This window comes from Anguilla rostrata, chromosome 2, assembly GCF_018555375.3.
Source record: "Anguilla rostrata isolate EN2019 chromosome 2, ASM1855537v3, whole genome shotgun sequence".
Taxonomy (NCBI): Eukaryota; Metazoa; Chordata; class Actinopteri; order Anguilliformes; family Anguillidae; genus Anguilla; species Anguilla rostrata.
The window spans coordinates 11837465-11859517 of NC_057934.1; the positions used below are offsets into that span (position 1 = coordinate 11837465).

Genomic DNA, 22053 nt, shown 5'->3' on the forward strand with positions numbered 1-22053 from the left:
TTGTATTTACAGGATTTAAATGTAATATCAGAGGCTGCATATGCCTTAAAAATGGAATATATTTAGTATGGCTGTGTTGTTGAGATAATTTGCCTGATGGTATAACAACAAATATGTAAAGTAATATTTAAAAATATTTTCACATTAACCTTTTGTAATAGTACCATCTAATAGCTTGGAAAGTATCCAATGTTTTTGACTGTGGAGATGGACAAGCACAGAGGGTCTTGATTTAGAAAATAGTATTTATATGGGGAAATTGGCTTGTCTGGTTGATTAATTCTCAGGCTGAATTTCCTTATAGTAGCCGACGACTGTACATCCAGGGATCTACTCCACTGCTGTGGTTGTGTGAATAATGCTTGTTCATCCCTTAAGGAAAGAGTATTGTTTTTGTGAGGGTTTCTCGCCCTTCTCTGACTCACTGTATTTAGGCTGTGTGGTATTTGCTTGAAGAGGGTTTTTCTCTGCGGGAGGTCAGTTAATCTTCAACTGTTCAGAATTCCATCTCCTTCTGCATCTTCATTCAGGAGAACCTTTGTTTGACATTGGCCTTGGTATATGAGGCAATCCTGGGGGGAAAAAAAAAACAAACCATTCCTCTTCCTCAGACGTAGTTCTAAACACGAGGGGCTGGATCTGCTAAAGACCAAAAACCAAAGTGTCTGATCACTGCACACCAGCTTCTTTTGAATTATTGGCATCATATGTTTTACTACTCCGGAACATAAAGTGAACACTTCTATGGACATTTCTGTTTAGGAGAATCTCTTGCACTATAGGCCATGTTATGCATAATGTAATATGTATTCTATATTATAAATCAGGCAAGTATACCCAACTGTCTCTACACAGCTATTAAGTCACAGTTGCTTACCTCTTTCCCCACTCACTGCCATAATTAAATGCTTTATTTAGGCTGATGCCTGCTTCCTTTTAGACATTTACTAGTGTTTAGTGTTTCATGTGGCTTTGCTCATTTGCTGAATTAAGTGGTATTCAGAAAACACAGTCCGAATAACTTTTTTTCCTTCGAGAAATGGGGAGAGCAGACGTCAGCTTTCAATAATGCCATAGACAAATTCACCCTGCCAGGACAAAAGAGGAGTAGAAAACCAGTGTAGAACCAGATAATATTACTGTAGGCATGACTGCATAAAGTAATGGAATGAACCGATTTTGTCCTGATTTGTCTTTTTATTTATTCCCTGTTAGCTTCACAAAGGGTTTGGTTTTTTTTACAATAAAAAAAAAAACTTTTAATGCTGTTTTTATTGGTCCATAGGTGTCTTTCAGTGTCTGGTACCATCATATATTGGCTCAAGATTTAGTTGGCTCTCTCCCTGGTCTGGACCCTTTGTTCAGATGATTAGGCTTTTTTAACCCAGTGTATCTAAACACATTTTAGCCTACATTTTCTGCTCTTTTCTTTTCAGTACTTTTGGGTGTAACCCTTTTAAATGCACCAAGCCCTAATGTCCAGTTATATTTTAACTGGAAATGTAGCGTACTTTGCTTCATCTGGAAAGAGGGGATAAAGCCTTCCATTTCAGTGTATTCCATTGGTTGCGATATGTGGGTTGCTTACAGGGGTCTTGAGGGCTGTACTGATGCAATCATTGGGGAAGTTATGGCGCTTCATGCGTAGCTGTGTATACACACGTCTGGTGAAGGAGAGCTATTTGTGTTTTAAGAGGTTAATATTGTACTACACTTCAGTGACATGGCGGCTAATACAGCCGAAGCAAGAATAATTGACTACGCAATCAATGAAAGCTGAGAAACTATTTTCTCTATAGAAGCATAAAAAGTCATTAATGTAAGCATAAGCTAATATGTAGTAGTCAGCAATTGAGAGTTGATCATACATTACTGAACAGATTACTGCTATAAACAATGTATGGGATAACTGCATGCAATAAAGCTGTAATTTAGTATCCTTGACAAGTTATTTTATTTTATTTTTTTAATAACACATTTTATTGGGAAGTATTATTCCCAGATATTTTATTGCTCTGGAGATTTTTCTGTTTTTTTATGTATTGGATAGAGTGTGCGTCTGTGCAAATGTGTTTTCTTAGCACTTAGGCTAATTGTAATGATTAATATAATGTTTGTGGAATAATAGAATTATGGGAAGGGATTCAATATTTGAGTTGTCATTCTTAGCAGCCATGGATTGTTCAATGTGACTGTATTCTGTTGTGCTCCTCCCTAATCAGGAGCCCAGCACTCTGCCACGTCCCTCCGTTTGTATGGAGAATTCTTGGTCTGTTCGATACACGGCCTATGGTTTTAAGTAGAACAAGATGACGATGATACACACAGTGTTTGCTGTGGTAACTTGAGCCTGATGAATTGACGTTTTAAGAATGGAATTCAATCAGATGTTTTACGTCTAAAATCCAGTTGGATATTTTAAAAAAGTAAGCCATTCCAGTGACTGAGCGAAATGGAATGCCTCACATTTTGTTTTGAAAACTTTGTCCTCTTGGCTTTGCATGGTGTGCAGTAGCGTTCCTGTCCCTGAGATTCAAAGTGGCATGTGCTTTCAGATAATTATCTTACAGTAAACTTCCACATTACTGCCTCATGCGTAAGCGACCTACCTGATTATCTGACACCTTCATTTAAGTAATTGACAGCCTGGTAAATTGCTAACTTTTTTTTGAGTGGAGTACATTTAGGGTACGTCCGCAGTCTAACTTGCATCCTTGGTCCAAACTAGGACTACTGAACCTCCCCTGCCATTTGTCATTGACTGTCGATGTTCAATGCGGTGTGAAAATTGTGGTGGTGGGGGGGGGGGGGGGGGGGCTGAAAATCTGTTTATTGAATAGATCATTTTTGCATGTTCTCATTTTGAAATTTTGTCAGCTGCCATGCTTATTAAAATTTTTTGTGGTTTATCCAAACTTTTATGTATCCCCTCCCCCTGGTTCAGTTGAGTTTGGTTTTACGGTAGTTCTGTTTTCCTTCTCTCCATTGTACATGTGCTTATTGCCCAAGTGAATGTGATGATAACTGACTTTGTTTTGCGCTCATGCAGCAAATTGATAAGGTCCTTTACCATTATAACCGCGGAGATGATTGTTCCATATGTGGCCTTGTTTGCTTTGGACTCGAAGCACTCTAGATAAGGAAGTGTGTTTTCCAGAAAGTACATAATTCAGAACCCTGCTGAATTAATTGTATGAATTAATGGGGTGGGGATGTTTGTTCTAGATTATATTGTCTGTGAAGTGACCCTAGTCTTCCATTTCAGAAACTGAAGTACAGTAACTTGACTCTCAGCCGTGGCTGTTAACTCGCGGCGTCTCTGTGAGGTTAAGAAAGCGCATCAATGGTAACCAAGAATTTCCTACCTGCGAGTGGTTGTTTATCTCCCCATCTGCAGACTTCACGCTCTGTCTGTGAGTAAAAACAGGAGAAAAGTTGATGTTTTCCACATAGACGTGAAAACTATTACTCCCCCATGTTTGGGCAAACATTGTTTTAAGGAAAAAAAAGTTAATTAAGAAGTTTAATTAAGCTCTGCTGGAAGAATGAACCTTAGAAGTTGGGCTCATTATACAGATCATTTGCGGCCACGATGTTACCAAGCCAAGTCACGTTATTGGCTTTTAAGGCAAGCAGTGCACTAAATGCAGTGCACTAAATGTGTGCACTAGATGGCCAGTCCTTATAACATAATTTTGCAGCACATTCACCTGTTTGACAGTTTCACAATTGGACATTTGTGATGAAATTATTCAGTTGATTAAGTGTTTTTTTATTTTATGTTTTTTTCACCTGCATTTCAGCAGGAAGTAATTTGTTTAACCAGAGGTAAAGGGAATGAAGCAACTCCTATGCACAAATTAGTGTCAGTTAAAATGATTTACACATCCATCATGAGTCTTGTTTTGCAATAGAAAGGTGCTATTTTTAAATTAAATAAATCAAAAATTTGCTGTGACTGCCTCCCCCCCACACTCATTCACACACTCACACACACGCACGCACACACTTAATGCGGTTATGACAGTGGTTATGAGTTTGAAAGGATCGTAAATCGGCAGAGGAACAAGTTGTTTTGAAAGCGTTCCTCTCATTTTCCCTCTTTCTGTGAAACATTACAAATATTTATGGAAGCCAAAAGCATTTTGGGGGGAAAACAAAAAGGAATTAATCGAACAAAGATCTCTGAAACCCTGAGAGGAATTTAATGATGACATTACTGCATGACCAGAAAGTACCCACCCACGTTCTTTCACTATGAATGTAGATTTTTTGTGCTTTCAATTGTATTTTTCACTCCTTGTAAAGTTTGAGAAGCATGCATGATTGTATTTTTCTTATTACCCATATCTAAGTCTTGTATTATTTGTCATTTTCATTGAAAGTTAAGGAATTTAGCCCAGAAAGAATGTAGTTTACAATGGAATAGTTTTTTTTCTTCTTTTTTTCAGTCAAACACTTCTCAGTAAATATGCGCCGCATCACATCAAAGACAGAGTTTTTCTCAAGGACAGTGGGGTAAAGGAGGATTATGTTACTAAAGAAGAACAAGAGAGAGAGTTGCCAATTTATGTTTTATGGCAGCCAGATTTGTGTTTTATTTACATATTCCGTTTGAATTCTTCATGATGACATGGGGAATTGCCATTTCGTGGTCGCAGTCGCTCCAGGGGTGAGTTGAGCTGCCCTCTGGCCCCCATATGGCCCTGTTTGGGCCACCTGTGGTTGGGCAAGGTCTGGGCAGAATGACCTGAGGTCCTGTGCAGACGGTCATGTTTTTTTATTCCCAGCTCCAAGCTCCCTGGAGCTGGCCCTGACCTGGCCCGGGGAGCGTGGGCTTTGTAGTTTCTGAAAGCGGCTAAATAAGATGTCGCTACAAATGTAATAAAAAGAATGAATCAGTTGCGGAGAACAGTTTCCCCCCTCCTCACAGTTTGTGGAAGTGAACTGTTTTTCCCCTTCTCTTTGGTTTCCATGGTAACGTGCCTAAACAGTAGCACATGAGGCAGAGATGACACACATGTTCATTTATCAGGAGTATGACAGGCAGAGCATAAAGTTTTCATTCTTTTGCCCTATCAGGACATGAGGGATTTTGCACATGGATTGATAGGGTGTATGGATATTAATGTGAGGAGGAATATGGAGGGAGCAGGCAGAATGTGGGATGTAGGTAAATTTTAGGCTGTGAATGGAGCGTAATCCATTATAAATTCACTGCCCTATTATGGGCTCTGAACAGCATTTTCACAGTATTCTTCATTAATTTCCAGTAATGACAGTATCTTTTTTATTGCTATAGTTTGTATTAACTTAAATGGTTCACAATCAAATGATGGCTGGGCTTAGCTGCAGTACTTCTGATATCGAACATGCATGTTAAAGTTGATCAAAGAGATATTTTTTATGATTATATTTATGTAGACTTACTGTATGTTTTTGGATACAGGTCATCAACCTTTTTTAGATAATATCTGGGATGATACTTTGCTACTTTGTGTGTAATATAAACTAAATTAATATTATATTTTGTGTTGATTTGTTTAAATGAACTTGTAGTTTTATGACTTCTGCCTAGCTTGGGAATTGAAGACCATTTCACTGTGTGCTTACACACCTGCCTGGCTTACAGCATTAAGATTCAAAGCAGGTAGCATAATGATTGCCATTACTTATTTGCAAATAAAAAGAAAAATTACTGCAGCATATAATTATCATTATAAAATTATTCTGCCCGCATTTCCTTCCACAGGTCATTAACCCAGACAATCATTAGCTCTGTGGCCTTCGTTTAAATTGATTTTTGTACTGTACAATATTTCTTATTGTTGTCCTGATTCAACCATGGAAGCTTGCTGCAGATGGGCCATGCACCCTGTGTTTACAGCAGGAAAACTTTGTTTTTGGGGCCATAGCAGCATTTATAAACTGGATTCAATGCAAGATAAATCTGTTGAGACTAGTAAACATTCATTTTTTTCCCCCCGTCATCAGCATGGAGGTCTTCAGTCTGAGGAACATGACCACAGAAATTTCCTGATAGGCCTGGTGCATGCAGGAGCGAAGCCTTCATCTTTTTTTTTTTTTTTTGTTGTCTGCTGAATAAAAGTAACGGGGGCAGGAAGTGCGAGCCGTGTGGAATGCGCTCAGGGCTGGCTCTCCACTGGAGTGGGGCCTAGGGAAACAACTGGCCTGTTTCAAAAAAAAAAAAGCCAAGCGTGGCTGTGCGCTCCAGCAGCACCGGGCCAATTGAATTAAAACTCCTTCCATATTGTGTCTATCGCTGAATAAACATTTCGTCGGAGATTGCGGATTCGCTTTTTGTGCGGAGGAGGGAAGGTGGATATTTGAACTCCCAGCTGAAATTCTGGGTTCCTTCTCTCCGGAGCCTACGGGCTACGACCCGAAACGCTAAAACCGAATGCTTGTTTGCTTGTGCTTGTGCTCCGGCGTCCCAGTTTTGTTCACAGTCGAGTTGTTCCTTTGCTGGTATCTGAAACGGATTGCGGGCGGGCGGGACGTTCTTGCCTGCCGTGCGGGGCCAGCCCGAAGGGCCTTGAGGGGAACTGGGAGAAGCTTCCCAGTATTCACATGGGTTAATTCACAGCAGCTGTCTGAGCAGCTCTGCATTTGAGAAAAAGAAGAAGAAAAAAAAAGAGGAAGAAAAAAAACACTGGCTTGGACCAGCAAGTTTTGTTATGACAAGAGAAAGAATAGGCCATTACACAACAGCTAGCTTGTGTCCTCAAGAGATGGAGGCCGCAAACAAAACACGGCCAATGTGTTACTGTATTATTTTGATGACAAAGTAAACATCCAAAGCATTTATCTCTTATGTATTTTCATTTATTTTATCTGAGACTGGATATAGCTACTCATTTTGTCGAAGAATCAAGTTGTAGGATGGTGTGTCTGTTTTTCTAAAAAAATATAAAAATAAAAAAATACACAATTTTAATATAAATTAAGAATTTTCTTGAACCTTTGTGTATTTTTTTCCACTGTTTATAGCTTTTGCCTTAATTGCACTGGATCTTGCCAATATGATACATTGTAAATTATTTGTAGTAGAATTCCAGCATGTACATTGCTCTCTTATTAAAAGGTTAATTCTGTCTACTTTATAATTTTGTGAACTGACATATAATTGACTCTATTATCTCAAGCTCCTTTTGATCAGCCACAATGCATAATTTATCCTAATTACCTGGTGAACAGTTGACTCTGCCATGTCCTGTCAAAATATTTGAAAACCGTGTTAATGTCCAGCCAACTGCAACAGAAAAAGGATATAAATTAGCTTTCAGTGGGTCCAAGGAAAATAATGATTGGCACTTACAAGACCTGGATTTAGGGCTGTCTTGCTCACATTTGGCCTCATTCATGAAACATGCGTACGATCACAATTGATCGTAAACTGCATCGATCGATCTGATCTGTATTTGTTCGCGGCTGTTTCCTTATATTAATCACACGTAGGACATTTTGAATGTTTTGGTCGAGAAACCTCTCCAATGTTCTGAATATCAGATGGCATATCATGGAGTGTCATTCTACAGAGACCAGATCTATGCAGTCAAACTGCATTACAGTACAGACAAAACGAATCTGTTATTGTTATCATTTTGCTTATGGCTGCACTTATACAGGTCTCTGGACAAACTTACCCTTTGAGTACCAGACTCTGCTATTCTAGCACGCTACGGAACATGCTGTTACAATTAGACAATTATATAGAACTTGCTTACACGTAAGATTCCTTAATCCGGCACACGATGAAGCTCTCAGAAACATCATATCATCTAGCCCCAGAAGTCTGTGGAAAACCTGCCTTTTATTACTTAAGAAAATAAAAACCGGAAGGAGATTAAACTCGCCCACCTGACTGATTTTGGTTTTCCTGACCCATTTTTGCTGGGCTGGAGGTGTGTGTGTGTGTAGGGAATAACGTGAGTCCGCCTGTTTCTAATATTTCATGTGAAGTTAGTTGCAGTCCTTCCTGAGAACAGATTTGAATTCTGATGTATTAGAGGTAGCTGTCGATTGTTCCTGTGAAATGGTCTGTATATATTGTAATTAGACAATCTACGTGCATAATTGGTATTTTTTGTTTCTTTTCTCTTTTTTTAAATAAATATGACTGAAGAGATGGGAAGTGGCTCAGCTTAGTATTGTTATCTTGGTTGTTATTGAAATGCAAATGCGCTTGTATTTAACAAAATAAACTCAGATTTTGTATGGTCTGAAAAGTGAATCTGACTATGATTTCTTTTTCAAATGGACCCAGAGCAATTTATTTTTTCAGTGAAAGTGGTGGTGTCACTTAGAAGTAGATGACTTGTCAGGGAATGGTGTGTAGTTCTGCAAGCTTTCTGTCACACTCAATCAGCCTGACGCATTATAAGAGTTCTTTCAGAACAGGGTGCAGATTCAGTGTAATAATAACGTGGCCTGTATTCAGCCTTGAGTTACTAAGTACAGAAAGTGTTGGCTTTTCCCCCCACTTTTTTTCCTTTTTTGGTCATATTCAGTGACCCTGTGTACTGTTGTGTAAGTTATGTAAATACAGTAAGGCTTAATGAACCCTCATGCCCATCGTTAAAGAGAAAGCACATAGCAGGTACATGAACATGCATCTATGGTTGGTTAGGGTTTCCGCCGATGGTAGTCACTGCCCCCTGCTGTATCGGAGCAGTGCCTGAGCTGGTCAAGAGGAAAATTATTGTGATTGTGTGTTTCATCTCTTGTTTTTATCATCACATGAAATGAAAAAACATGCAGTCTTCATGCGAGTGTATGTGTGGACAACATCTCGCATTGCGCTGCTACTGGCTTTGCTACTTGCTGCTCATGGGAATAACCCCCCGCTATCCCCCAAACCTGCCTTAAGAACTCACCTCAAGCTTGCTTAATGTACAGTAGGCAAGCAGATACCAGTGGATACTTAATTTAAAAATATTTTTTATTTCTTATTATTGTTCATCTATTTATGTATTGCTGTAAAATGCATTATGCGCAATGCCTTTTGACTGTAAACTCCATGTCCCAGAAGCCCCATCTGATAGTGATGGGAACGCTCTGGGTTCACTGAAAGGATACAGTGGTGTTTATGAACTCTTCCGGTTCTTCACATGCACCACGAGAATACTCTTAAGAAAATAGCTTGTTTTCACTTTTGACCCTAAATTGCTGAACTTTGCAATAACTGTTCACAAACTGTTGAGAACTGTTCACAAACTGCACTGTTATTCCTGCAGTTATTTTGGCTTCTTGGGACTTCTTATTACTTGTAACTGAGCTTGTTCTGAACATTGAATATGTCAGACTATTAACCCTAAGTTTGAAGGAATTGGTGTCAAAAAGGCAAATATAGTTTGGCCTTGCCATGGTTAAGGTCAAATGACAGTATCCCACTGGCAAATGCATGAACTCTGAAATATGATAATGAAATATTATGTACTTTTGAAATATGATAGACTTGCATTGCTGTACTGACCCTTTGGAAGGCCTCTGATGCTTTTGAATATTATGAATAACTTAAATTGTTTTATGACCTTTATACTTTGTGATTGGCCGCAAATTATTTTTACCAAGTAGTTCTTAGAAATTTAAATACTGTTTTTGTAATTTACAGGATATGATGTGATGGCTACATTTAATCAATGATTTTTTATTATTTTTTTGCCAGTTACTGACATTATGGATATGGTGGTAATATTTGCATATAGCTATTGCTTGCTCTTACTGTGCCACTATGAACAAAGTTAAAGAGCTGTTATATATTCTCAAAACTTGTAGTACAAGGCCAACCACAAGGCAAACATATTTTTCAAAACCAAACAGTGAAATCACATTTGTGCAAGAAGTTTGTCCTCTTGCTCTAATCCACTCTATCTAAAGCACTCATGACGTGTTGTGTATTTAACTGCCATTTAAAAACTATTAGGGCATAGTGTGCTGTATTCATTATGTAACATTTCCATTACAGTGTTGCTGAAAATGATGACATTGCCCAGAAATTATAAAGTCAGCGAATATAGTTTTGTTGAAATCCTGGACTGAAAAAGAACATTACTCATCTATGGCGATGTTCTATCGTTGTCGGGGCAACAGTAGACCATCTTCCCTTGGGAGGGCAAAAAGCCAGTGAAATAAGCAACTGGGAATCACATCCTCCTTTCCTCTGGAATTCTGGGAGTTTTCCAGCAGGGGTCACAGGCAAATCTTGCCTCTGTTGGACGTACATCAGTAGCACACGGTAGAGACAAAAAAGCACTGCACTGTTGCTGTATAAGGCTGTCATTCACATGCTCTTTAACATGAATACAACGTTTGACACTTTTAAGTCTGGTGTCACATCACAGCAGTAGATTGTTGTGTTAAAACAGGAGGTTAAGAAAGTGGAGTTTATGCTAGGAACCTAACTGTTCTGCTGCTTGTATGCAACATCATACTATTAACAGTATTTCTGTTTTTGTTTTCATGCATTGCTCTCAAATAACTTTAAACATTAAAAATGTTTTGGATGTTAACAAACTGTCCCCATGTAGTCTAATATAGTGAAACAGAAAGTTTGACATTGATCTTTGGGTTCATTAACTTGATTTATATACCTGGCATGTCAGGGGGGAATAAAATACTGCTGTAGTTTTCCTTGAAGATTCCACTGTGCTACCATTTAGTTTCTGCAAACATAAATTCTCCTCCATCAAAAGTACTGCCTGGATTTATAATTAAATGTCATCTCCAAATTGTGTCCATCTTCATAAGATTATATTGATAAATAGTAATTACCAAACATCCAAGTTACATGATTAGCAAGATGCCAAGCTAGATGTAATCTGTTTGATAATATTTGTAACCTGTGTACAAATTCTCAACAAATCCAGAATCTGTGAGTTCTGCAAAATTGAGACAAGGCCTTATTCTTATAAAGAAAATATTTTGCTCTGATATTTAATCGTGTACACTGTTCAGACAACAATAAATAATTGAAGTAGCAATGCCCTCAAGTGAACAAATTACTATAATAAACTGTTTAAAATATGCCAAAGGGAAGCTTTTTATTTTATTTATTGCATATACACATTAGCATGTTTTTGAACAGGGGCCAGTACAACAGTAATGAAAAACTAAGCTGATGTGGAACTCTATTATATCTTTAACACAATCTTGCTTATTTTTGTTTATTAAAACCCTTGTGTGAACACGCAATGTCAGATTCATCCATTTTCATCTATTGCAGCTAGTTCCCCTGTTTGCCTTAGTAAAATATCCTGTTTCCCTTTCAGTGCTGTATGTAGCCTTCCGTACTAGTGATGGTTCAGAACATTTTTGGTATGTATGGCCATCTGTCTGGAACTCATGCCTTTGAGACGAAGCATTGCAGAATGGAGCACATGCGTGTATACGTGTTCTTGTTTGCTTGTTTATGTATGTGTATGCACATGCTTGTGTATGCAGAATATGTTGTGCTCCTTGTTTGGTTCACAATGATTCTGTGGGCTGTAATGGAACTGGTCTCTGGAGAGGCGGTGGGTTTTTTCCTGCTTGTAGCACCACTAGTTTATCTTGGAGTAAAGTGCACCATTTCCTTTGTCCCAGCAAAAACAACTACTTAAAGAGGAGACAAAATATATAAAAGTGTTAAGTTTTTGAGTGTCCTTAGATGAGGTCATAAGCCCTTATGTAATAAAATAATGTAATAAAATGTAACACAGTAATAGCAGTATTTATGCCTGTTTTGTGGATCAATATATCTGGGCCTGTGAGGACTGTATTACTCTTATTAGACATCCCGCTTTGTCATTTCAAACCATTTCTCCACCAAGGATTTTTCTTTCTTTTTTTTTTCTTTTTCATTTTTGTCAAGGCCTTCTGATTTTTAAGACCCATCTTGTATGGTGCCTGTGGTTTCTTCCCTTTTCTGCCAGTGTGCCCCCAAAAACGTCCCTGTCATAAAAAGAAAAAAAATTCCCTGCCATAAACAAAGGGTTCAGATTCATCTGGGTATTATCGTGGGCTCATAACATAAACCTTGGCACACAACAGCTGGACGTTGCTGTCGCCAGTCAGCGAGTGACAGATCTTGCCAGGCCTGCATGGTTTCATTGTTCGTGCTGACTGTTCTGCGGAGTGTACCTGGGCTTGTGTTGTCGGAGGTACATTCAATTTCGAGTTTCAACAAGGGTTCGTTTGACTGTTGCACCTTAATTTGGTCATTTGTCTTCCTGGTGAATATTTGTCGATGTGCAAAGGAGCCAACCAGAGGCGAGTTTGGCAGAGGAAACCATGCTAGTCACAATGCGTTTTTAATGGCGGTCTAAATTGCAGTGCCGTGTTCTGACTATGAAAGTATGTGAGCTTTGTGTATCCTCTAAACCACCTTGTGAGCAGAATTCTGTGCTCGATGATGATGTGTCCTTTATCCAGGTAGAGCTCCAACCCCCTCCTAACTGTCCTGATACCTCCAGACCTGCTCCTCTGAGGACCCACAGCCCTGTAGCCTCCATGAATCTGATCTAATTTAATGGTGAAAGCCTTGGTGCCGTGGTTACCTGCAGTTTGGTCCTGTGCTAGACAGCCAGACAGGCGAGATTGGCACAGTGGTCTGAGCTATGGGGCACAGCGCCAGCTGCTCGCTGTTTTCTGACTCTCCCGGCTTCTTGTGGTCCTTAATTTTGGCCGTTTAGGATCTTCCGCGATTTGCCGGGGGGGATAGAGGTCCTGTCCTGAGTGCGGTTCTGTTCTTCTCTCCGCCTACTGCCTCCTCCTGACCCTTCCGGTGTTTGTGTGTCCCTCTTTTGTACATTGTGTTTTTTTGTTACAAGTTGTGCACTATGTTAAGCACTGTGGGTTTAGCTTGATAACGTCTGTGGATAAACTCCCTGATACTTGCATAACAATAACATTCTACAGTGTACAGTGCATGCCATTCATTTAGCCAAAAAAGAAAAACAGATGTTTAACAGAACTTTGGCCGAATAATTATTTTATCTGTAACTAGTATGCCTGGAATTTCCCTTTATCAGGCTGGTGGTTTCATTAGGCATGACTCCATCTCAAATTGATTCATCCAGAGCCGTTTTCTAAGATGCTAGTGTGGACTCTGATTACACTTTGCTGAGGTCCGAGAATGTTTAACTACACTGGTAGACATGTGCTAGCTGCCTGCTTTTCACAGGAGCAAGTCACCAGCCTATGTACCTGAGAGCCAAAACAAGTTTGCTAATACGACTTTTGACCTTTCACTCTGCTGTGCTTCATAGGATCCTTCTGACTGTCCATTTTTTAATAATGTAGTTTGGCTGTTTTTAAGGCTACAAGGTTGAATTGTGCATCCATAATGTAATGTTATAAGCATATATGCATTGAGGTTCACTCTTTATTTGAGTTTGGATGCTGGTCTCTGGACTTAAGGTGGTTTAGTGTGGTGGAAAGCAGACTTCAATAGCCCAGAAGAAGTGCATTTTCCCTGATAATGTGTCTTTCGGGCACACACTTCCAGCATGACATGCAAATGAATGCAGTCAGTGTCCGGGATAGATTGCTTTATGTGAATATTGGGCTATTTTCATAAATGCCTTCACTTTATCTTGCGGTATCCACAATGTATAAATGTTTTCCTGGTATGAATTAATCTTTTTTATGGAACCTGTAGGACTCAAAAAGCCCCTTGCAAGCACAAACACCGATTTATACAAATTTGTAGTTTTCAGTTGCCAGCGCAGAGCTCCACAGTTGGTGTTTTTACCTCCAGTTTTTAGGGCTTGCACTGGGTGAATAGTATGGAGCAGGGCATTTTGGAACATGTTGACTGATGCAAAGGCATGGAACAGCAGGTCTGAAAATTCTGCTGGCTGAAACCTGGGCTCAGTTACCTGTCTTAAGAAAAAACTAAAAGATGGACCTAAAAATTCAAATGCGGGAGCGAACCCTGAGAAGATGTAGACTGCTGAAAGCTTGGCGGGGGATGCTGTCCCACAGGAAGGCCTTGAGGACTTATTTAACAGCATGGTGAGGAGGTATGAAGGAGCAAGGCATGGGCAATATATTACACATTGTTTTGGATTTATGGCATCATGTACAGGTCTGAGTGAAGTTTTCCATCACACAGCTGCCTTTTAGGCAATCGTAATCAGTGTTTAGCACTTGCACTTGTTAGTGCGGTACGTGGGCAAACACTGATTAAGATACCTCAACTGTTCAGAAAAGCAATGGCAAATTAACTTGTCCAACTTAAAAGCACTTAAACTGAATATATTAAGTTATAAATATATAAACTGGCCTTTTCAGGAAACTGTAATAATGTGCATTTTTATCCCTGCATTGGGTGGTTTCTCCAACATTGGGGAGAATTCTTTCTTGAAAAATAATGAAAAAGCTTGGTACTGTATGTTGAACTCATAGTTATTATAGGGCTAATAATACTGTTATGTGAATTAAAATGTGTGCAATTCACCAGTTTATTCAATCTATCAAATCTTGTTGATGTTAATGATCCTTTAAGATTTTTATCAGTGTGTAGAGAGCTGTGAGGAGATGCAGTGACTGCCATGGTCCTAATTGTAACAGTCCTATAATTTCTGAAGGTGTTTTGGAAAATACCTTACAAAACAAGGGTAGCCTTATAGGATGCTGTGTTCTGAGGCATTTTCAATTTTATCACATTGCCAGCTCTGTTTATAATTTTTACATTGTTTCAATCTTGCGTATATGGGGTACAATGAACATTATTGTAAGACTGTAATGATGTGTATCTGTTCTAACCCTGTACCCATTCTGAATGTGCAAGGCAGTTACTGGGTAATAACACTAGCAACTGTTATTTGTAATTTAAATAAATCTAAGGTTTTAACTTAGATCTCGGGACTTCTGCTTATTCCAGATACCGTTTGACTTTTTTTCTGTCTCTTTCCCCTTTCTCAAGCTTCATGAGTTTCTCGAGTTTCATGCTTCATTGCCTTGGAAATATTTCCTGAATGGTTTTATGAAATGCATACCATGTTCCGATCTCTCCAGAAACTTTTCAGGAAATCATGTGAGGAAAACTGTTTCTCTGCTCTGGCCTGTGTGGTTGTAGCATTGGAATTGCCCCCCCGTTATTATACCAAGGTCCATGGATATCAAGTAAATGGGCACTTTACTGTCAAGATTAAAACAAAATATATATGAAAGGGTGTAGCCTGCTTGGTGGTGGGCACTGTGACATTTCAAAGACATAGTATTCCAGACACTGGGCGTTACACGTGGATTTACTGCCTTAGCAGAGTCTGTGTGTGGGACTGAGAAATGGCCGAGATGGTGAATGGAAGGTGTTTCCATGGAGTTTCTTTTTTCTGAACGGAGAACTTCCAGTGGATGTTAAACTCTTCTCTGCCTCATTACTAAATCTCCTCCACCTGCTTTTGCTCAAACTGATAACACGAGAGCCACTTTCAGACCCCCTGTGTCGTGGCCGAAGTGCGTTGATAACAGAGAGTGTTTCTCGTCGTTTTTCGGAGTTGAAGCCTTATTTGTGTGCTTGTTTTGCCGCATCCCCTCCTTCAACTGACTTTTTTCCTATGTACCAAATGAGAAACTATTTGTAAATGTGCAAATTTTATTTCGGCTGATCTGGAAGTTACGAGCCACATTTTTCCTAGGTTTCTCACCAGCTGCAGACGTCTATGTGTGGGGGTGTAATTATTAGCATGTGTGCAAGCTATGGTTAAGATAAGTATCACATTCAATGGCATGTATTGAATATGGGTTAATTATGGCAAAAAAAGAGATGTTTTTGTATTTCTAAATCATTATGTGACTATTTGCTGTGCTTCCCCACATGTTGTCTTTAGAAAGTGCTTTTGCTGAAGTCTTAACCAGCTACCACACAAGAGTTTTCACAATGCTGCTGTTATGTTGTGGCAATGTTATTTTACTGTCACTGTACCACAGCTCTAACAGCAAATACTTTTTTCTGAATCCCAGACCTCAGTTTTACTCTGTTGTCTTATTGCAAGCGTATATAAAGGAAATAAGAAAGATGTACACAGCCATTTTCTTTTTCCATGCTGATTTTGGTTGTATAATTAATTGGTATTGAGTGGGTTTGGTGTTTTCTGCTGGTATTGAGATATAACCCACAAAATGATGGCTTTCTCTTTATAAGTATTTAAATGTTTTTATGGTATTGAAAGTGACCTGCTGCCAAGAATGAGGGCTTATTTGTAATGATGTTGTGGCTGAAAAGAGAGCTTACTAACGATATGAACTGAAAAGAGAAGTCATATTTCACTGTTGAAAATTAATTTTCCCAGCAGTCTGCCTGGAGACAGTGGAGTCTCTAATTCTAGGATTTCATATTGGCTGACGTGGTTTAATGAGCTCCATATTTGTTAAATGTCTCAGTAGAATCCCTAATGCTTAAGAGGTCAGTACTCCACAGTGCTGCACTCTGCTTTGTGTCTTGGCCTATGGAAACTGCACACAGTGACTTCAGCTGTAGGGTCTAGCTGTTATGGTTCTTGCTGATAGGTGAGGAGCAGACGACAGTGGAAGAGAAGTTACTGTAGTGTATTTAGATGCAACACTGGACTGAGCCTGGTAGCCTATATAGATTCCTTTCTTCTGACTATTCAAAGTTGGGTTCTTAATTTTCTGTGCTTAATTATACTGCATCTTCTGTCTTATTCAGGATCAAATTGTCCTTTTATTTGCCACTATCAAAGGTGTTTCTTCGCCAACTAATTTTGGTTAGTTCATTGATCACCAAAACTGTAGCCTACTGAAAAAAAAGTTAGCATTTTTTGGCAATCTAAAATAGAGGATATTTGAATGTTTTTTGCTTCTCAGTAGGCTACAAACTCCTTTGGGTGCCTTTCTGCCCACTACTTCGCAAATAGCAAATTGCTTCGAAACAAGTAAATAAATCCAATGAACTAAACCAGAATTAAGTTTCTTTCCTTACAATTTTAGTACTGTTGCACCAGTGTTGTATGTTGCTATTGGTGTTGGCCTGATCCGGCCACTTAGTACGGTACACCTGCGGGATTGGAGAGGTAATGCAAATGAATGTATATTTTTAGATTTTGATCCTTATCTGCTGGAGAGATATTGGCATTTGGAAAATCTCTATTATGCCAAGCCCTCTCCTAAGACTTGATGGTTGTCGGGAGTGATAGAGAGCTCATTTTCATCCAGCGTGAAAAGTGGAAGGCCTAATTGCATTTCAGAAATTAAAAGGATGCGCTTAAGGCAGTCCCAAGCAAGGGAGCTGACTGACTCAATTACACAAGTGAAAAAACAAAACATTTAATTTACCTTCACTTCACAAATTCACAAACTGATTTAATAATCGTTATGCGCCACGGGGTGTTGGTTGTCCAAAAAGAACAATGGACGCTATTGTAGACAAAAAGAGACTGGTGGTTAATGGCTTGTAACTGAACTAATATAGTTCTAATAAAAATATTTTTTGTTCAACGTGATTGTTCTCCGCCGTGGTTTATTTGGATAGGGATATGCTAAGCGTAATTTGTTTATCTCTCCATGGAAAGTGTAATTATGATGCTATTTCCTGCCACCGTCATTCAGGCTCATTCAGAAGTATTTTAGGCCAACCTGTGTAATTTTGGTAATTAGGCCCTGATTTGTTAAGAGTGTTTTTGTTCTCTCTGCAGCTGCCACGGAAGGGAGGATCAATGGAGGGGAGGATTTCTTTCAGAAGGTAAGAGAAAAATAACACATTCTTCTCCTGCAGTCAGGACTGTTTGGGCACCCCTACCTGTGCTAGTACAAAGCAGGCCAATAACTTGAGCCACGATAATGCATTTACATGTCTTTATTGATAAACAAGACACAGGTAAGCTCTCAAATGTTTGAAATTGAGACGTGAAGATGCTGGCTGCATGTAGACATCACCTCAGAGATGTGGAGTTTAGGGTACTAGGGCATAATTTCCTGAGGTTTTTTTTTTCGTTGCTCGTCATTGATCGTTGGGAAGGGGTGATTGCTATCATCAGGAAATGGAGGTGAAGGTAAGTATGATCCAGCAGTGACCTGAGGCTGTCCTGAGTCAAGGATGTGTTACAGCCGTAAAGAAGGTGCTTTCACTATCCCAGCCGACTCCACTGGGCTTCAACCAAACACCTGTGCGGAGGAGCACGAACGCCAGCTCTCCTGTCCTTTCTGAGCGAGCCAAGGAAAGCAAATTTCACTGTGTGTGTTTTTTTTAAGGTTCCTCCCTCTCCGGGGTTTGACAAAGGCTTTTCAGTGAGGCACTTTGCCAGCCTAATTGGCGCAGAGTAGAAAAATATCCCCCAGTGAGCGCGGGCATCCAGGCGGGGCTCAGATACTGAGAGACGGGCCCCGACCGTTGAAGCGGACATCAGATGCCCCCCCCCCCCCCCGCCAGGGAGAAAACGGCCCCTCCTGGAAGGGGCGAGAGGAGAAGTCCTCAAAATAAATACGTTTTCAAAGACCCGGGTGCCACTTATCGCAGGAAAATAAAATTCCTACACATGGCCAAACGTATTGCCGCCTGTGTAAAAATCTGACGTGAGAGAAAATAAACCTCTGTATTGAGAGAGCCTCCTTGCTGCTGTGCCGAGTCCATATCTGAGGTTACGGTCACCCTCTCGATGTTTTAACTGAGCCGGGGCGAGATGGTATTAAAGCACCGGAATGTCAATCCCGGCTTTGAAAATAAATCCTTTCCCAACTTACCCCGTAGAATTATAAATGGTTCCTTAAATTAGTAAATGATGAAAGCGAAGAATGTGCTAAGTAGCGCAGAGAAATGGCACGTTTCGGCCAGTTATGTTTGAAAAGGCCTTGCAATGACTGGTAAAACTGGGTCACCCCCCCACCCCCAGACACGGACATGCATGCATAGTAAAAGAATAGTTTATTTAAATGGGCTCCTTGAGCGCATTAGATGTTTGAAAATGTGGTAACCAGCACCCATTGATAATTTACAATTTACTTGACGTTCCCGGCCATTTGTATGGGCAATACTTACAAGGTAACGGTCCATTACAGATGTGAAAGCGATCGCGCTTTCGATATGAAAATAAATAAATAAAGACTCGAGACTTGATTTTTGTTCTCCTGTGTCTTTTGGCAGCAGCCTGTTTCCAACGAATGGCAAGCGATGAATTAAAAGGCAATCAGTCATCTGGTTCGGTGACCAGTCAAACAGAGACTGAGAGGCACGTGTATGTACATTATTTAATGCACCGAGAAAAAAGATCTAGTTCAAAAATGACGTGCATATTCAATCAAATCAAGATGTGCCAGGTTTTTAAACGTAGGAGTATGTAAGGCGTTCCTATTTTACATCTTGGTCACTTCAGAAAGCTACACAATGGTGTAATTCATCCTTTGTCAAAGATGTCTGTCTTTACACGAAGGTCTGAGATGAAGTCCATATTTGAGGCTGCTCCACAGGAGAGAAACCAAACAGTTTGGTGGATGAAGAAATTCAGGAATGTATATTTGTTCATCTGAAATTGATTATTCCGGCCTATGCACCTGTTTCCTGAGGTGCTGAAACTGTGCTATATTGTACAATGAATTCATTTTTTTATATCTGTCCAGTAAGAATTGAGTACAGTGGGGGGAAAAAAACAGGATTCACAGTTGCGGGAGGTTGAAGTTGAAGGTTGTAGGGGTTTGTGTAGGTGTGAGTGATTGAAGCAAAGCATTATTGTCATTCTATAGCAAATCTAAACATGGGGCTGAATACTATTTGCCCATGGTCATTTTGCAAGACTAACATCTCCCTCTCAATAGCACAACGCTAACGTGCATAGCCAAAACAATGGAGGAGCACTTGGCTGTGGTGTAGGGGATTAACATGGACCCCCTGGGGATGATGGTAAACCTCTGTGTGGTTTCACTTTGGGGCGTCTCATTGTGAGGGTCATTGGTAATGTGGCCGTACGTCCTGGGGTTTGTATACTCCTGTGGTGTTCCCCAGCACCACAGCCTCCTCTAAGGGATGCTGCAGTTTTTCATCATCTTTTCAGTGGTGAAGCTGCTCATGAATGCTACATGGCACGCTAGTATAGTTTATGCTCCCTAATAGCGCTATATTCAACAGCATGTAGCATTATGCGCAGATTTGCTAAAGCGACATAGGCAGAGCTTACGGTCTAAGATTGAGAAGTTTTATAAGCATATACTTGGAAGTCATTCTATTATTTTTATATAGTTGGCAATACATGAGAATTTACTTGTGAGTTTGACTTCTGGCTGTTTCTGCACTTCCTAAGCTGTCCAACAATCTAGAGTTAAGATGTTAATAAATCATGTGCAGCATTTCTTACAAGCTTTTCTAAAACTAACTTAATGAAGCAGCACATAAGCACATTGCACACGTGCACAGACACATACACACACACGCATGCACGCACACAAGAATTTAGATGAGTGGTCAAGTATTTACTAATTTTGTCTTCCAGAGAGACTGTCTGATCTAAACATTAACTGAGCCTGATGAAATCTTAAATCATCTTTGAATTTGTTTCTAGCTCAACCACAGTGCAATTCAGAGCACAACATTTGAACCAGCCATTCGACCAAACATGCTACGTGGTGCTGAACTTACCACAGCTGACAGACCTGAATGCTCTCCCACAGCTCTTTGGTACTAGCACCGTGCATGATTATTGCTCATTAATGGCATTTGTAAACAAAATGATATTTGTAAGGCTCAAACAATTTTTTTTCTTTACAGCAGCCATTAATGAGTACAGCAGAAACAGGAGTGTTGAGAGTGAAACCGGTGTGTTGAGAGTGCCTTCATCAACAGTTGCCATGGGGTGAATGTAGACATAATTCCTAGCACTGCTGTGGGCACAAACAACCAATATCGCAACTTGGACAGAAATGTGAATCTGTTCTCAGTCAGATAAAACAGTAGTTATAAGGACTTTGGATGACGTTGCAGTGCCTACTCGGGGGATGAGTGCCTAGCAGTGCCTACTAGGGGGATGGGTTGTGTTCGATGAGTCGCCATGTGTGTTTCGATGACACTCACTCTTTCCCTCCGAAACCCAGAGCGCTTAGAGGGGCCCAGACTGTTGCGATGATAATGCAACGAAAGACTTCAGGAAAACTTGCCATTGAAATGAGCTGAAACATGACTGGGATTGTTGGCCAGAGAGACAGTGGGGATATTACTTTACAATAGTGAGGAATTATATCATTCATGAACATACTTACTGAAGTTCACAGCACAAGTCCAGATAAAGGTTTATTGTCCATTGCTTTGTTATTTTATGAGGAACTGCTCCAGCTGGCCATTTTGAAAGAATAGATGAATAAAGCTCATAAAACTGACACACAATTAACTCATCAATCATAAAACAGATCATAACCAAAAATAGGTCCTAGTCTCAAATAGAATTGTCAGTGGTATATACACTACAGAATGATATATGAAAGTGCTTTGGTGCTTGGCCTGGGAAGCTTGTATTTCCCGAAATATGTAATTTTGTGTATTGGTTAAGGCCATTTTAACTTCCAGTATGTTAAAGTTGTTTTTCTCCCCTTTCATTGCAGATCTACTGTTAAGACAGGTGGATTTCTTATTAATGTTGTCCTTAATTAAAAAAGGGCAATACTGCTTAACAGGCTGGCTTGGCATGTATATCTTATCAGAACTTGAAAATATTGTTTTTAATTAAACAAGTTCAATGGGTATTAGGAAGTAAACCCGCTTTGAAGACTGTTTACAGTAAGACAGGGTTCGGGGAAACAACTCCATGTTTCAACATTAAAGCTGAAGTAATTTTTGGTCAGTAAGACTAAAATACTTTGAGGAATGCAGATATTTCATTAAGTCATGCTGTACAGAATGTTTATGCTCTTTTGAAAAAATTTTAATAAAATTCCTCAGCTCTTATGTTGAATTCATTAGATTTTTGCCCCCCATGCCAGGCGTTTTGTAAATGATTTTCAGCTAGGTTTAATGCATGCCATATTTTTTTCAAATCCTTTTGTGTCATTGTTTAGATACAATCTTTTTCTTTTATTAATGGGATAATTACACATGTAACTCACAAGTGT

At 39.6% G+C, this 22053-nt stretch overlaps 1 protein-coding gene across 1 annotated transcript in view; it reads left to right on the top strand.

Moving 5' to 3' along the window:
• LOC135246642 (protein bicaudal C homolog 1-like) overlaps nucleotides 1–22053 on the top strand; it is a 70231-nt gene that overhangs the window by 2954 nt on the left and 45224 nt on the right. Inside the window, exon 2 of the mRNA XM_064320000.1 lies at nucleotides 17661–17707. Coding sequence (XP_064176070.1) covers nucleotides 17661–17707 — 47 coding nt within the window. The remainder of the gene's footprint in view (nucleotides 1–17660; nucleotides 17708–22053) is intronic.